This window comes from Schistocerca americana, chromosome X, assembly GCF_021461395.2.
Source record: "Schistocerca americana isolate TAMUIC-IGC-003095 chromosome X, iqSchAmer2.1, whole genome shotgun sequence".
NCBI lineage: Eukaryota > Metazoa > Arthropoda > Insecta > Orthoptera > Acrididae > Schistocerca > Schistocerca americana.
The window spans coordinates 577,735,084-577,753,453 of record NC_060130.1 but is presented as its reverse complement, the minus strand read 5'-3'; the positions used below and the strand labels follow the sequence as shown (position 1 = coordinate 577,753,453).

At 40.0% G+C, this 18,370-nt stretch overlaps 1 protein-coding gene across 1 annotated transcript in view; it reads left to right on the top strand.

Moving 5' to 3' along the window:
• The window catches only part of LOC124556186 (Down syndrome cell adhesion molecule-like protein Dscam2), a 604,696-nt gene that overhangs the window by 559,260 nt on the left and 27,066 nt on the right, over window positions 1–18,370 (top strand). The window contains exons 26-27 of the mRNA XM_047130181.1: window positions 7,674–7,826; window positions 14,103–14,221. Of these exons, the coding sequence (XP_046986137.1) occupies window positions 7,674–7,826; window positions 14,103–14,221 (272 nt within the window). The remainder of the gene's footprint in view (window positions 1–7,673; window positions 7,827–14,102; window positions 14,222–18,370) is intronic.

Sequence of the window (18,370 nt, the reverse complement as noted above, 5' to 3'; positions counted from 1 at the left end):
AAGTGGGGCACTTTTGTGGTTCTTCTGTGGGAGGTTCTGGGTTTGAGGGGACGAGGAAGTGGCTCTGGTTATTTGCTTCTGTACCAGGTCGGGGGGGTAGTTGCGGGATGTGAAAGCTCTTTTCAGGTTGTTGATGTAATGGTTCAGGGATTCCGGACTGGAGCAGATTCGTTTGCCATGAAGACCTAGGCTGTAGGGAAGGGACAGTTTGATGTGGAATTGGTGGCAGCTGTCATAATGGAGGTACTGTTGCTTGTTGGTGGGTTTGATGTGGACGGACGTGTGAAGCTGCCATTGGACAGATGGAGGTCAACGTCAAGGAAAGTGGCATTGGATTTGGAGTAGGACCAGGTGAATCTGATGGAACCAAAGGAGTTGAGGTTGGAGAGGAAATTCTGGAGTTCTTTTTCACTGTGAGTCCAGATCATGAAGGTGTCATCAATAAATCTGTACCAAACTTTGGGTTAGCAGGCCTGGGTAACCAAGAAGGCTTCCTCTAAGTGACCCATGAATAGGTTGGCGTACGAGGGGGCCATCCTGGTACCCATGGCTGTTCCCTTTAATTGTTGGTATGTCTGGCCTTCAAAAGTGAAGAAGTTGTGGGTCAGGATGAAGCTGGCTAAGGTAATGAGGAAAGAGGTTTTAGGTAGGGTGGCAGGTGATCAGCATGAAAGGAAGTGCTCCATCGCAGCAAGGCCCTGGATGTGTGGAATATTTGTGTATAAGGAAGTGGCATCAATGGTTACAAGAATGGTTTCCGGGGGTAATAGATTGGGTAAGGATTCCAGGCGTTCGAGAAAGTGTTTGGTGTCTTTGATGAAGGATGGGAGACTGCATGTAATGGGTTGAAGGTGTTGATCTATGTAGGCAGAGATACGTTCTGTGGGGGCTTGGTAACCAGCTACAATGAGGCGGCTGGGATGATTGGGTTTGTGAATTTTAGGAAGAAGGTAGAAGGTAGGGGTGCGGGGTGTCGGTGGGGTCAGGAGGTTGATGGAGTCAGGTGAAAGGTTTTGTAGGGGGCCTAAGGTTCTGAGGATTCCTTGAAGCTCCACCTGGCCCTCAGGAATGGGATTACCTTGGCAAACTTTGTATGTGGTGTTGTCTGAAAGCTGACGCAGACCCTCAGCCACGGGATCAACACAGCCCAGCTTTAACCAACACTTTTTCGCCTTTCTTCACACCAGATCTCCAGTTGCTTTCTAGTTCACCTTTATCTCTCCCCATATGTATATATATTTCTCATTTCAGCCTCATGTTACACTTTCCACCTTCTAATACCATGTTACCCTCACAACACCCCCGCAACGACCCCATTAAGTTTTATTTACATTCCCTCGCAAACATGCCTTCGCCCTAGCCAGATTACACTCCCATATTTTATTTTCTCAGGCTTGTCTGACATTTGGCATTACCCCCAAAGGCCTCACACTTAAAGTTCCCATCTCTGGCAGCAACCCTTCTTTCCATCAGTCCCTATACCAGTTCCAAACTGCACAATCCATTGTCCTCACCCACCTAATCCTTCACCTACACATCAACTCAGCCAATGAACCCACCTGTCAACTCCTATCCTTAATAAAAGTCCTCAATCTTTCCTCTCCCGCATCCACACCGGCTGTTCAAAGCATCCTCCTACAGGCCAACCGCAAATTAGAAAAGCATGCCACCCTCCACCTCAAAAAATTATTCAATCTCCTGGTTTCCCACCTCCAGAAAGGCAACTCACTCACCCTTCACAACCTTTCCAGCAAACCTCAACCTCCTCTCATTGCACACAAACCCAGTCTCTCCCATCTACTCAATCTCCCACTTCCAGCTCCACTCCCTCCAAAATCTCAAAAATCCAATCAACGCAATCTGGAACCACAACACCCCAATTCAGTAGTTAACCTTTCCTCCAAACCTCTCTCCCAATCCGAAACCTCTGTCCTATCTAAAGGCCTCACCTTCAGCCCCACTCCCAGATTCAACCAAACAGCCCTCGTCAAAGATTTACTGTCCTACACTCGTACTCTCTGCTGGAAATATCACTTTGCCACGAAGAAAAATGATCCTAATCCTACTCCTAATGATTCAACTCCCCAAGACACTATCCAAATTGAACCCTGCCTGGAACAGTTCCGTCTTCCGTCACAGCGGGACCCACCTCCTTTTCCTCAAAATCACCCTCTCCAAACTTTCCAGGAATTTCTGACTTCCAGCCTTGTTTCTCAATCCTTCTTAAAAAACCTTAATCCTACTCCCAACATCACCACTGCTGAAGCCCCAGCTATCCGTGATCTGAAGGCTGACCGATCCATCATCATTCTTCCGGCAGACAAGGGTTCCACGACAGTGGTACTTGATCATCGGGAGTATGTGGCTGAGGGACTGCGTCAGCTTTCACACACAACACATCAACACACATACAAAGTTTTCCAAGGAAATCCCATTCCTGAGGTCCAGGTGGAGCTTCAAGGAATCCTCAGAAACTTAGGCCCCCTACAAAACCTTTCACCTGACTCCATCAACCTCCTGACCCCACCGACACCCCGCACCCCTACCTTCTACCTTCTTCCTAAAATTCACAAACCCAATCATCCTGGCTGCCCCATTGTAGCTGGTTACCAAGCCCCCACTGAACGTATCTCTGCCTACGTAGATCAACACCTTCAACCCATTACATGCAGTCTCCCATCCTTCATCAAAGACACCAAACACTTTCTCGAACGCCTGGAATCCTTACCCAATCTATTACCCCCGGAAACCATCCTTGTAACCATTGATGCCACTTCCTTATACACAAATATTCTGCACGTCCAGGGCCTCGCTGCGATGGAGCACTTCCTTTCACGCCTATCACCTGCCACCCTACCTAAAACCTCTTTCCTCATTACCTTAGCCAGCTTCATCCTGACCCACAACTTCTTCACTTTTGAAGGCCAGACATACCAACAATTAAAGGGAACAGCCATGGATACCAGGATGGCCCCCTCGTACGCCAACCTATTCATGGGTCACTTAGAGGAAGCCTTCTTGGTTACCCAGGCCTGCCAACCCAAAGTTTGGTACAGATTTATTGATGACACCTTCATGATCTGGACTCACAGTGAAAAAGAACTCCAGAATTTCCTCTCCAACCTCAACTCCTTTGGTTCCATCAGATTCACCTGGTCCTACTCCAAATCCAATGCCACTTTCCTTGACATTGACCTCCATCTGTCCAATGGCAGCTTCACACTTCCGTCCACATCAAACCCACCAACAAGCAACAGTACCTCCATTATGACAGCTGCCACCCATTCCAGATCAAACGGTCCCTTCCCTACAGCCTAGGTCTTCGTGGCAAACGAATCTGCTCCAGTCCGGAATCCCTGAACCATTACACCAACAACCTGAAAACAGCTTTCACATCCCGCAACTACCCCCCCCCCCCCCCCCCCCCCCCCCCGACCTGGTACAGAAGCAAATAACCAGAGCCACTTCTTCGTCCCCTCAAACCCAGAACCTCCCACAGAAGAACCACAAAAGTGCCCCACTTGTGACAGGATACTTTCCGGGACTGGATCAGACTCTGAATGTGGCTCTCCAGCAGGGATACGACTTCCTTAAATCCTGCCCTGGAATGGGATCCATCCTTCATGAAATCCTCCCCACTCCACCAAGAGTGTCTTTCCGCCATCCACCTAACCTTCGTAACCTCTTAGTTCATCCCTATGAAATCCCCAAATCACCTTCCATACCCTCTGGCTCCTACCCTTGTAACCGCCCCTGGTGTAAAACCTGTCCAATGCACCCTCCCACCACCACCTACTCCAGTCCTGTAACCCGGAAGTTGTACACGATCAAAGGCAGAGCCACGTGTGAAAGCACCCACGTGATTTACCAACTGACCTGCCTACACTGTGAAGCTTTCTGTGTGGGAATGACCACCAACAAACTGTCCATTTGCATGAATGGACACAGGCAGACAGTGTTTGTTGGTAATGAGGATCACCCTGTGGCTAAACATGCCTTGGTGCACGGCCAGCACATCTTGGCACAGTGTTACACCGTCCGGGTTATCTGGATACTTCCCACTAACACCAACCTGTCAGAGCTCAAGAGATGGGAACTTGTCCTTCAGTATATCCTCTCTTCTCGTTATCCGCCAGGTCTCAACCTCCGCTAATTTCAAGTTGCCGCCGCTCATACCTCACCTGTCTTTCAACAACATCTTTGCCTCTGTACTTCCGCGTCGACTGACATCTCTGCCCAAACTCTTTGCCTTTACAAATGTTTGCTTGTGTCTGTGTATGTGCGGATGGATATGTGTGTGTGTGTGAGTGTATACCTGTCCTTTTTTCCCCCTAAGGTAAGTCTTTCTGCGCCCGGGATTGGAATGACTCCTTACGCTCTCCCTTAAAACCCACATCCTTTCGTCTTTCCCTCTCCTTCTCTCTTTCCTGACGAAGCAACCATTGGTTGTGAAAGCTAGAATTTTGTGTGTATGTATGTGTTTGTTTGTGTTTCTATCGACCTGCCAGCGCTTTCGTATGGTAAGTCACATCATCTTTGTTTTTAAATATGTCCATAATGTTGGTTTTTTATGTCGATAAATCCCCTTCCTCCTTCCTTTCTGCTTAATGTGAATCTTTCAGTTGCTGAATGTATGTGATGTATTCTATATTTGTGGCATTGTGATCGTGTAGTGTATTGAGTGCTTCTAGGTCTCTGTTACTCCATTTCACTACTCCAAATGAGTAGGTCAATATTGGTATAGCATAAGTATTTATAGCTTTTGTCTTGTTTCTTGCTGTCAATTCTGTTTTCAGTATTTTTGTTAGTCTTTGTCTATATTTTTCTTTTAGTTCTTCTTTAATATTTGTATTATCTATTCCTATTTTTTGTCTGTATCCTAGATATTTATAGGCATCTGTATTTTCCATCACTTCTATGCAGTCGCTGTGGTTATCCAATATGTAATCTTCTTGTTTAGTGTGTTTTCCTTTGACTATGCTATTTTTCTTACATTTGTCTGTTCCAAAAGCCATATTTATATCATTGCTGAATACTTCTGTTATCTTTAGTAATTGGTTGAGTTGTTGATTTGTTGCTGCCAGTAGTTTTAGATCATCCATGTATAGCAGATGTGTGATTTTGTGTGGGTATGTTCCAGTAATATTGTATCCATAATTTGTATTATTTAGGATGTTGGATAGTGGGTTCAGAGCAAGGCAGAACCAGAAAGGACTTAATGAGTCTCCTTGATATATTCCACACTTAATCTGTATTGGCTGTGATGTGATATTATTTGAATTTGTTTGGATATTAAGTGTGGTTTTCCAAGTTTTCATTACTATGTTTAGGAACTGTATCAATTTAGGATCTACTTTGTATATTTCCAATATTTGTAGTAACCATGAGTGGGGTACACTATCAAAAGCTTTTTGGTAATCAATGTATGCATAGTGTAGCGACCTTTGTTTGGTTTTAGCTTGATATGTCACCTCTGCATCTATTATCAGTTGCTCTTTACATCCTCGTGCTCCTTCGCAACAGCCTTTTTGTTCTTCATTTATAATTTTGTTCTGTGTTGTATGTGTCATTAATTTCTGTGTAATGACTGAAGTTAATATTTTGTATATTGTTGGTAGGCATGTTATGGGGTGATATTAGCTGAGTTTGCTGTGTCTGCTTGATCTTTAGGTTTCAGATAAGTTATTCCATGTGTAAGTGTATCAGGGAATGTGTATGGGTCTGCAATGTAACTGTTAAATAATTTAGTTAGATGTGAATGTATTGAGGTGAATTTCTTTAGCCAGAAATTTGTTATTTTATCTTTTCCAGGGGCCTTCCAATTGTGAGTAGAATTAATTGCTTGGGTGACTTCATGTTGCAAAATTATCACTTCAGGCATTTGTGGTATCATCTTGTATGTATCTGTTTCTGCTTGTATCCACCATGCATGCCTGTTATGTTGTATCGGGTTTGACCATATGTTGCTCCAGAAGTGTTCCATGTCTGTTATGTTTGGTGGATTGTCTATTTTAATGTGTGTGTTATCTATTGTCTGGTAAAATTTCTTTTGGATTGTGTTGAATGTTTGGTTTTGTTTCCTTCTATTTTCACTTTTTTTGTATCTTCTAAGTCGTTTGGCCAATGCTTGTAATTTCTGCTTCTTTTCGTCTAATTGCTCTATCGCTTCTTGTTGTGAGATTTTACCTAACCGTCTTCGTTTTTTTTCTGATATTTCATTTCTTATAAATTGTGTTAGCTGTCCGATGTCTTTTCTCAGTTTTTCTATTCTGATCTGTAGCCTGTGTTGCCATGCTGGTTTTATGGGTTTCTTCTGTGTGTTGGTTGGTTCTGATCTCTGCCTAGTGTGTATATTTAGTGTAGTGAGTGCTCCTATATAAACCAGTAGTTGTAACTCTTCCATAGTTGTGTTTACATTTATTTGGTTGTGTATGATTGTGTTGATAGTTTTTATTGTTGTTTCGACTTGTGGGTTATTTGGCGGTCTATGCAAGAATGGTCTAATGTCTGTATTTGTGTCTTTGTATTCTATATGTGTCAGCTGAAATTTTTCTTCTATATCTAACATGTGTGTCACTTCGTGTTCTATTTGTGCTTGTTCTGGTGGCTGTCTTAAGATTTCGTTTTCCTCTGACTGTTTAATTGATGCGTGTTGTTCTTTGTTTGTTTGCTCTGGGATGTTTGAGTTCATTACTGTATTTTCTTCTTCCTCTGATTGCACATTATTTTGTTCCAGTATTTGTTGTACTTGTTGTTTGATGTTTTCTAATTCTGACTGGGGTATCCTGTTATTTTTGATTATTACATGGACCTGATCAGCTAGTCGTTGTTCTGTTAAAAATGTTAATTCTGGGTATCTGGTAATAAATGTTGTGTATACTTGTGATCTGTATCCAGTTGTGTTGGTTCCTAGGTTTGTTGCTTGGTAATAACAGAACATGAGGTGTCGATTAACTTCATCTGACCATCTCATCCTCTGTCTTTGTTTTCCTTCTAGGGTGGTTACAGGGAGCATATCCTGCAAAACACCTCTATTTGGCTTTGAATCATTTTCCAGTTGGCTAGCAGTGTCGTTACCATTATGGGCAGGCATAGGGTTCAAGCGTCGTCCCCAACCATGACGGCGCTTGTCCGAGGCTTCTTTAGTTCTGTCCTGAACCAACTAATCACACTAAAAGGGGGGTTAGCCCTATTAGTGGTTTGTTCTTTTCGTCGCCTTTTACGACTGGCAGAACATACCGGAGGCCTATTCTTTTCCCGGGCCTCCACGGGAACTATTATTATTATTATTATTATTATTATATTTGTTATTATTATTATTGTGGTATACTCAATTTATGACTAGTTTATAGTGGGGACAGGTATTAGTTATTTGTTAATACCCATTTTTTTTTGTAAATAGCCATTCACAAAGTATATAGTAGAATAACGATTAATTAAGAACCTTTGTAAATGTGGCAGATGGCTGTATGGCAGTGGCCTAATGTCAATTTTTAAAAAAAAAGGCTACAGCACTCTTTGTTAAATTTTATTTGTCATATATCCTCACAGAGGTCATCTCTTTCAGATTGCCCCCATTGTTGATAACCCTCTTGTATCTGACAGATCTTTATGGCTTACCTTTTTAAAATTTTAGCTGCTAATCCTTCTGTGCTTTTATATTTTTTTTCCAGAAGCAAGAGAACATTCAGAACCAGAAACTTCCATTCCTGAAATTCAAACCACTGTTGCACAAGATAATAAACACAACATAGCTCGTAGAGAGCAGTATTATGCAACAGTTCGCAAGTTACCTCCATCCCCTGCAGGACTTGAATGCATTCCAGGTAAAACTGTTGTCTATTTGTAACTAGCATTTAATACTTTCTGTCACATTTATTTTCATACCAGTTTGTGTGATATGGTTTGCATAGCATATAATCAGTTATTCATTCATTTTAACATTTTATTCTGTACAATGTATTATGAAGGAGAACCTTCTGGAATGTGAAGTGAATGGAAATATATAACTGCAGATAAAACCAGTTGTTACAAACTGAAGTTTTACATTATGTGAATATCTGTCATCAAAATTAGTCTGTTTACGGTGTTAATTCAAAGCTCTACTTAGACCCTATGCACTTTACATATAATTCCAACTGGTGCCAATAAACATGTAATTCAGCATGGAATCCATTAATTCAAAAATAGATAATATTTTATGATTTATACCAGCCAACTCCTGTTGATCCAACTCAGCTCCTCCACATTTATGTATGTGTGCTGGCGCTCATAAATGATAAACAGTTAATTGTGTACAATTACAATGTTTTCTTTATTTACTACATTCATGGCTTCTACAATCTCTAACAAGGATTAGCAGAGCTAGAATAGAATTAGTCAGTAAATTTTGCAGTAGTAATGGCTAATGATAAAAGTTTGTAATTTTCAAACAATGGAAAATCCAGGATGGAATGTAACAGGTAAACCTGTTGTCTATTTGTAACTAGCATTTAATACTTTCTGCCACATTTATTTTTGTAACACTTGGTGTGATACGATTTGCGTAACATAATCAGTTATTTGTGGTTGTGAGACTGCAGTCGTGTGTGTGTGTGTGTGTGTGTGTGTGTGTGTGTGTGTGTGTGTGTGTGTGTGTGTGTATGTTTGTATGTGTGTGTGTGCAAGAGAGAGAGAGAGAGAGAGAGAGAGAGAGAGAGAGACTCTGTTGTGTATTGTTGATAAAGCTGTGTGTGTGTGGTGTGTGTAAAAGAGAGACAGAGAGAGAGAGAGAGAGAGAGAGAGAGAGAGAGAGAGAGAGAGAGAGAGAGAGACAGATTCTGTTGTCTATTGTTGACAAAGCCCTTTATGGCTGAAAGCTTTATTTGTGACAGTCTTTTTGTTGTGCCTGTCTGTGACTCAGCATCTCCACTATATGGTGAGTAGCAACTTTTCAAGTTTGTAACTTTGTTTCTGATCTCCCTCTTTTTCGCCAAAGCTTTACAAACTCTCTGTCATGTTCCTATGTAAATTGTAAGGGTTGCCCAGAAAGTAATGCACTGCATTTTTTCTTCAATTGTTTATTGAGTGTAATGAGAAATTACACACATGAAAAAATGGTGTTTTATCTACACATCCTATTTTTCCGAATAATCTTCATCCTGTTCTATGGCCTTCCTCCAGCGTGAAACAAGGGTGTGCATGTGCCCGTCCTGGTGGTGGACCCAGTGTTTCACTGTGTGAATCATCTCCTCATCACCCTAAAAATGTCTTCCACAAATGGCATCCTTTGATGGTCCAAACAAGTGAATGTCTGAGGGGGCTAGGTTGGGTGCGACAGTCATGGGTAGTCTCCCTAACTGCTGCAAATCGTGGAGCTCCACCAAAACTGCCTTCTGATGACCTCACCCTCTGTGCCAAGTGACTAACTATACTTCTGTCAACAGCAGATCCTCCATAGACTTTTCACGAGTTTATGAATATTCCCCACAGTTTCTTTCTCTGCAGTGAGAAATTCAATGATGGCATGTTGCTTGTAATGTACATCACCTACAGACATTATTTTGAATCTGTCCTGCAGCTACATTATCTGTTGTAACTTACAGAAACTTGGTGCGCTCACTCAGCAGACTTCAAATAATACATATATGTAATGTTTTACATTTGTAGCAGTAGTTTTCAGTTAAGAAAAAAAAAGCAGTGCCTTACTTTCTGGGCAATTCTCATATATTCCCCAAGGCTATGCAGCTAGTCTAGACTTGGTCCTTTGCACTTAATATCACTTTAAATGCTTTAAGTGCTTATTGTATGCAAAATACATGAAGTTTTATAATAGTACAAAGCCCATGTTAAGCTGAGGGTCTTCACATAATTGGATGGATGGCCAAATTTACAGCTCAGATATAAGCCGGAGGATCATGATAGTAAATTACTGTGGTTGTTAAAACAGAGCTTTAGGTTGATAACTAATTTAATACCTATATTTGGGCAAACTAGCACCAAACTGAAGAATCAAACTCTACGTGAAACACATTTTGATACCATAATGTCATGGCTACATACACTGATAAGCCAAAAACATTATGACCCTCCACTTCAAAGGAAGTTGCTCCATCTTTTGTACATCATACAGCAGCAGTTCAGCACGGCATGGACCTGATAAGTCCTTGATAGTTGTTAGGAGGTATGTGGTATCAGATGTTTATGCATAGATCATGTAGTTACTGTCAATTACAGTCTGGCAGTTTGTAGGTGATGAAATGGTGTCCACCAGCATTCTAGATGTGTTCCATTGAGTTCAGGTTAGTTGAATTTGGAGACCAAGACATCAATGTGAGTTCACTATCATTCATCAAACCACTAGAGCAAGACACAGAACATGTGTTGCAGACATATATCCTGCTGGAATATGCCATTGCCATTGGGGAAGACCTCAGGTATGAAGTACATGAAATATATTTGCAGTTGCAAATATTGACAACCACCAGTTATATAACGGAATGATGACAATGGAAATTCAGGACATAAACTTATATTTTCCACTTTTTGTGAGTGGTCATCTTACCATTACACTATATGAGCATGCTCCAAGGTCAGACCAGACTTTCATATGTCATCAACCATGTGTCTACAACCTGCACTCATACATTCATTATGCATATTCCTGTACAGAGGAAACATTTTAAATGAAAGTCACTTGCCAATGGTGAGCCAACAGATGCATGCATGCATTACATTTTAATTCTGAACAACACAGACACTCAGACACTGCAGTACTGTATCAATTCACTGACACTGGGTAAGCAAATTCCAGTTAAAATGTCTTCCCTGAACAGGAATATACATAATGGATGTACATCTGCAGATTGTAGAAACATGGTTGGTGACATGTGGAAGTTTGGGTCTGACCATGAAGCATGCTGAGATATCTAATGGTAAGGCAACTGCTCATGATAAGTGGGAAATCTGAGTTAGAGTCCTGGAATGACACAAATTTTCATTGTCATTTTTCCACTATATAGCTGATAGTTGTCCATATTCTCAACTGTGAATACATTTCATGTATTCCATAACGGCAGTAGTCAGTGTCTGTTGCTTTGGACATGGTTGCATGTCCAAAGGAACATTGCATCATAATTCTGAACAACACAGGCCCTGCAATATCGTGTCAAATATGAAGGTATACAGGTGGCCCCAGTTATGTTCATGTTGCCTATAGCTGTCATGGTGCTTTCGATTACTACTACAGGTCTCATGGAAATCCAGGTGAAAGTGTTGCATAGTATAATATTGTCCCAATCAGCCTGTGTCTTTGACAGAACAAATGTTATGAACATCTGATTATCTGAATGAAGGTGTATCCAGAAATCGTCATTGACCTGGTGTAAAGAGAAATATGACTCATCTGACCAGACCAATCTCGGTTATCCCTCGTGCACTGTAAATTGTAAGTGGTTACATTGTTGGGTCATAATTGTGCCTGCACCAGCATTGTACTCTATCATCAGGTCTGCCACCTATTGTGCTTTACAGACCAGATAAGCTTCTGGTCTCCACATTCTGTGATAGGGCTTACACGTCCAACACGTTGTCACTCACTCACGGTTTCACCATCCTTCAACGACTTGTAATAGGTGGTCATGACAGCAGCGCATGAACAGCTGACCAGCTTTGCTGTTTCTGATGTGTTATTTCCAGGTGCCAGGCCATAACAAACTGGTATTGTTCAAAGTCACTTATGTCAGTGGATTTCCCTGTTGGTGGCCCTTATTATTGCTTGAATGACTACTCATTTCTCTCTGCTCCACTTATGTATTTTTCTTGCCTGCAACACCAGCAGTTGGATTTCAGTCTCATGGTAAGCAGTGGTTGGTTGGTTAGTTGGTTGATTTGGGGGAGAGGACCAAACAGCAAGGTCATCGGTCCTACCAGATTAGAGAAGGATGAGGAAGGAAGTCAGCCACGTCCTTTCAAAGAAACTATCAAGGCATTTGTCTGAAGCACTTTAGGGAAATGACAGAAAACCTAAATCAGGATGGCTGGACATGTATTTGAAGCATCGTCCTCCCAAATGCAAGTCCAGTGTGCTAAACACTGCACCATCTCACTCTAGGCAGTGGCCATAATGTTGTGACTCATCAGTGTACAAACTCACCTCTACAAGAACAGCTGTTTTCAAGGTCCTGGAAACAACATGAGTCATTCACAGTATCCCAGGAAAGCATTCATTGACAGATGTGCTCCTAATGTGATGCTGCCGTTGGTGAGAACACTGGCACTGGTATATCAGTTCCTTACCATAATACTACCAGGGTTGTAACTTGTTCCAAGGCTGTGTTATGTATATGTCATGTAACATCATTTCCTGAGTTACTGTGTGCAGATAGAATCTTTTCATAATTAACAAAGTGTAACTCAACAATATTATGACAAGCCAATGTTACTAGTAATACTTTGTGATGGGAAGAACAAATTGGGACTGCTTGTATAGTGTAATCAATAGCACCCTAGCTTGCAAGACAGAAATGTGAGCCAGATCCAGACAGAATGCGTGTGACAGATTAACAACAATATCTGGTGCACCAACCAGCCTCAGTGTGGTTTTCACGTAGTTTCTCATGCTCATTTAAGCAAATACTGGGCTGCTCCACATTTTTGATCAAAGAAAATTCTATACACTGACAGTTGAAATATGAAACACCTCCCACTCCATCTGGCCGACTGGTACAGCAATGACATAATTATTATTTTTGAGTAAAACAACCTTGATTGTGGAAATATTCCTTTAATGGCATGTTTTGCCTTTGTAGGATATCATCAGATTGTCATGGATTGAGAGATGGCAAGTGCAGTGATAGAATTGCACACATCTTGCTCCACTAAATGTAGGGCAGTGAAAACCATCTATCACAGTAGATGATGTCGAGAATGCATACAATATGCTCAACTGTATACATGCTTGAAGTATTCTAATTTAATAGGTGATTATCATTGCACCACCTTTAGTGAAGCTAGATGTGTGCAACTCTGTTAACTGTGGTCGTATCACTGCACCTGCCATCATGAATGTATTGGAGGCACGTGCTCTGGTTAGCTTAATCTGGATGTATGTTTATCCCACAGCATAATAGTTTTACAAGTGTATCTCAATCCATAATAAACTGATGATACTCTGAAAAGGCAAAATGCATCACTAAAGCAATATTTTCAAAAGCAGGACTGTTTTATTCAAAATAAAAAAAACAGCTAAAATATGTTCTCACACAGAACAAAGCTTATACATTTCATAGGCATGTGGCACACAAGACTTTCCCTCAATACGCAACTGGCAACTATGAACAGGAAGGCCATTGCCACAATGTGAAGTTAAATAAATTTGCCAAAATTTGAGTACAGCAGAGGCAAGAACTAGATGGGTTAAATGCTAACAAAAAGAAGAAGAAGAAGGAGTGAAAAATTGGAAATTGTGCAAGAAACACAAAAAATTGGAAGAGAAGATAAAATTATTAGTAGGTATAGGAAGAAAACGAATCTTTAAAAAATGTGAAAGATACTAAAATTGTAAAATAGTCATATCATCACTAGAGCAATTGGTACAGCATCATAAAACAGTATATATAATTATCTTTCTGAAACAGGGCTGTAAGCATCTGCTTTTCTTCTAAAAAACATTAATACAATGAAATTGATTAATGAAGTAACCAGAAACATTTACATGGGAAAGTTAAAGTTTAACATCCCAACAGTATCAAGAATTAAGATAATATTTCTTCAGTTTTACAAATTTGAAAAAAAGAACTAATGGTGGCATTTCTGAAGGACCCATTGCTGCATTCAAGTGAAAGGATATATGGAAACCACATAATATATTAAAATCAGGATGCTTAGACAGGATTCTAAATCATTCTGTTCCTAAATACAAGTCTAGTTTCTCTATGAGTACATCACTCTGCTCAGAGACAACTTTTAATTTTTAATTTTAAACATAAAGGTTACTTGGCTGATTGATAATTCAAAATGTACACCTCAGTGCTAAAAATATATTGTTCTTGTATCAGCTGGAATGCATTCTATGTATATTAATTACTGTAAGCCTTGCGCTCATGAAAGGTATTTTGTTGCAGAGTACTCAGAAGATATTAGGCCATATGCTACTTTCCATGTTGCTACACCAGTCAACACAGAAAGCACAAAAATGCAGACATTTGTATACCGTGAAGGTGATGCATCACCGACTCGAAAGGTATTGTATTTTGCAATATAAAAGTAAACTTCACTACAGTTCCAAAATATACTTACCGTATTTACTCAAATCTAAGCCACACTTTTTTTCCGGTTTTTGTAATCCAAAAACCGCCTGCGGCTTAGAATCGAGTGCAAAGTAACCGGAAGTTCTGAAATATGTTGGTAGGTGCCGCCACAACTATCTTCTGCCGTCGAATATATGTAGCACTACACAGGCATGCTTTGCAGGTACAAAGATAAATACTGGCGCCAAAACCTCTGCGTCAGTAAATAAATTTTAAAAAAAAGGGAAGACGAGCTTTTTTCTCCACCCCGAATTTTGACCACTGCATTTTCATACATTATCCAATGAAGCAAATACAAATTCCGTATTGTTCATCTTCAAATGTAGCTGCTTTTCAACGTACTATGAAAATCCGACTGGCAAGACTGTTTGCGATGTTTGTCAGTATGGCCAATTCTACGTTCTGAATTTTTTCCTACCTGTGAGAAGAGATGGTTGCTAATGGGAACTTTTAGTAATTGTGAATCACATGCAGTATTTTCTTCACCATAAGAATAATACGAATATAAACACTTTTCCATGTATTCTTTCATGTTTGCTGCTTTCTCATTTAAATCCTGTCTGCCTAATAAACTACGAAACTAGAGTGAGACAACAGCAAACGCGGAAGTATATTCTTATGCCTAATAGTGATACAGTCACAAATGAAGCACGGCAGTTGACTAGATTTTTAAATCTAAGATGACTAATTTCTGTGCAGAAAGTAATGTACTAAAGAGGCGTCTGCGAAGATTTCAAACGGAGAAAAATTTTCGCTAAACTCTCGTTCAGAACATCTTATATCATACGCAGTTTATTATTTGTTTCTTGTTGATCATTATCAAAGAAATAAAAACAAATAGCAGTCTCTTGCTATTGTTTCACTACTGAGACAATTCCTCTCTTTTTTAATTGTAAGCGGCGGTAGCAAGCACAAAAGCAAACCATGCTGCGAGCGGCGACAGGTCGTAAACATTCATTATCAGAATGCAACAAACAATGCATGACACGGTACAGTAGTGCATTTTCAGCTTAGAGTGACATAAACAGCTAAAACAAAGAGAACGGCAGTTATCAGATCAAAGAAAAATAAGCACTCAATTCAAACCAGACGAAGCACGTGAAAAACGAAGGGTACCCGTATAAATATGGACGGAGCGCCTGACGCACAGCAACGGCTACCTGGTAAAGCTTAACTGCTAAGCTTAAGGCTCAAACCAAACTATTGTAGCTGTATCGTCATTCATTTGACCTAAATTGTGTCTCATATTACAATGGACCAACTTTGTTTCGATTTCAAGGTGCGGCCTAAAACTTTTCTCTCCCCTTGAATTTCGAGTCTCAAATTTCAGATGCGGCTTAGATTCGGGAAAATTTTTTTTCCTTCATTTCGAGTCTCATTTTTCAGGTGCGGCTTAGATTTGAGTGCGGCTTAGATTCGAGTAAATATGGTAAACTTTTCAATAGAGTGTGCACAAAGAAGAAAATTTGCTATTACAATTAATCTTGTTTATGATGTTAAAGAATGTGACATTCTATGAAGAGTTATGTGAACAGCAAATAATAAATCAGTTCCAAAGTTCAGTCACTAGGTTTCTTTAATTACCAAATTAATCTACTTTTATAAACACAGCTTTAAACTGACATGCCATTTAAGAGCAACACAGCATCTATAACAGACACTAAAAATGGAAATGAGTGTATGGCATTGCTTGCTGGGAGGCCCCCTTAAGGGGAGGTCAGCCGCCGAGTGCGAGTCTTATTGCAGTCGATGCCACATTAGGCAATTGGCATGCCAGTGATGAGGATGAAATGGTGACAAGGACAACACAACACCCAGTTCATAAACGGAGAAAATCTCCAACCCGGCCGAGAATCAAAACCGGGCCTGCTGCATAGCAGGCAACCATGTAATCACTCAGCTAAGCAGGTGGACAGACACTGTACTATACAAATAAGGTGATAGCATTGTGTTCAAAAGCTTGTAGTTGATTGTAGTTGAAGTTTGCAGAACAGAGTCAATGACTTGCAAAGCCAATATAATTATCTTTTTTCTGTGTTTGTACCTTGAACCTACATCCATTCCTAAGACTGAAGGTCTTTTGTTTTCAAGTGTACAAAGAACAGACTTGGACTATTGTCTATTATTTGGTGTGCAGGCAAAACAATTTTAAAATCTAAAACAGAATTCAATGAAAGAAACTTTTTGACTGAAACCTGACTGAGAATGAAAACAATAAAGGTAATCTGAGCAGGTAAATAAAAAAACAGCAAGTGCCAGTACTTTTTTCATCATTAGACTAAACTTCTAAAAATTTGTTGGCAGAACCAGTGATCTGAGAGTTTTTGAAAATAAGTTTTTAGAAAGATTTTAATCATGATTATTCTGTGTAATGCACTCTTTATCATTTATTTTTTCTAAAAATTACCATAAAGACCCATCACAATTTCTGCAAAAACAAATATTGTGACAGCTATTTCAATTATATGAGAATTTTGTCTTCATCTATCATCTTCCTATTTCAGAATCAGTAGGAACTGACAGAGTTTGGACTAAAAAACGTTTGACAGTCTTTGTGTTGTTTTCATTTGTTGCGGTATTTCAAATGCTGTGGAAACAATTCTCGGTCCAACATAGCAACCACCCATGAGTAGATAATTTTAAAACTAGGGCAGCCACAGCCAAAATAAGTATATATGATTGACTGGCCAGATCTTACAGTATATCATGTGTATACAAACTGATTTTAAAACTATTAAAATATAAATCTGAATGAAAAGTTGAATAGTCCATAGTAGCTGTTTGTAGCTGTTTTTATTTTAGTCAACTAGAAAGCAGTTTTGTGAGTCACCGATTGTGTGAATTTCTAATCGATTTCAATAAGAACAACCACTAAAGACTAGTGGACTTGTCATTCAGTTTTATATTTTAATAGTTTTAACACCTGGTTATATGCACCTGATATACTATATGAATTAGTCAATCAATTACCTACACCCATGAATACTTGATGAAGAAGCAGTTGCAGCATGGATTGCGTGAAACATTTAATCATTTTCTACCTGTACTCACTAAGTTCCATTTTTGACAGCACTATATAAGTCAATGAATGGTTCAAATGGCTCTAAGCATGATGGGACTTAACATCTGAGGTCATCAGTCCCCTAGACTTTGAACTACTTAAACCTAACTAACCTAAGGACATCACACACATCCATGCCTCAGGCAGGATTTGAACCTGCGACCATAGCAGCAGCACAGTTCTGGACTGAAGCGATTAGAACTGCTCGGCCACTGTGGCTGGCCTACATAAGTCAGGTGTAGTTTTGTCTTTCTGTTCACTGGAATCTTAAATTTCCTGGTAGAGCTTCCATTCAATGTACTACACTAAACTCCTATGGAGAATGCAAAAAGCAGTTTCACAGATAATGTAGGCCTTAAATTCTCTTATAGTCTTGTGTACTTAACTAAAGTTTGTACCAGCTTCCATAACAATATAGATTCCACTGAAGAAACTTGTACAATACAATAATTCAGCAAAAGAAGTATGTCATTCTATCTTTGCATGCTCTACTTCTGTCTCTGTAGCTTGCAAATCCCTGTAAAGTACCTGAGAGAAAGTAATTTATATTGTGTAATACTAAGCTTTCCTCCTGTTCCATTCAAAATCAGCACAGGGCCAGTGACTTCTATATGTCGCTTTTATGTTACCACATGTAAAGCATGTGAGCTAGGTTTCTGATGTTCTAGGAATCAGTTATTGTCACCTGTTATCATAGATAAGGTTATTTTGTTCAAGGTAGATCAAACACATGGTTCCTTTTGAGGTGCAGCAGCCTTTTCAATAGTTGCAGTGGTGAGAGTTTGGAAGATTAACTGATCAGGCCTTGCAACATCAACCAAATTGGCCTTGCTGTGCTGAGTATTAACCAAGTGAAAGCTGCTTATTCTTGGGAATAAACTAATATTGGTAACAAGAAACGACAATAAGGAATATACATATTGAGAGGCCAATGTCAAAATACCCAGACTCATGAACAGAGGTCGACCGTTTCTGAGCCAAAAATATCCTTTTAGAATGGGAACAGTTACCCCAAAATATA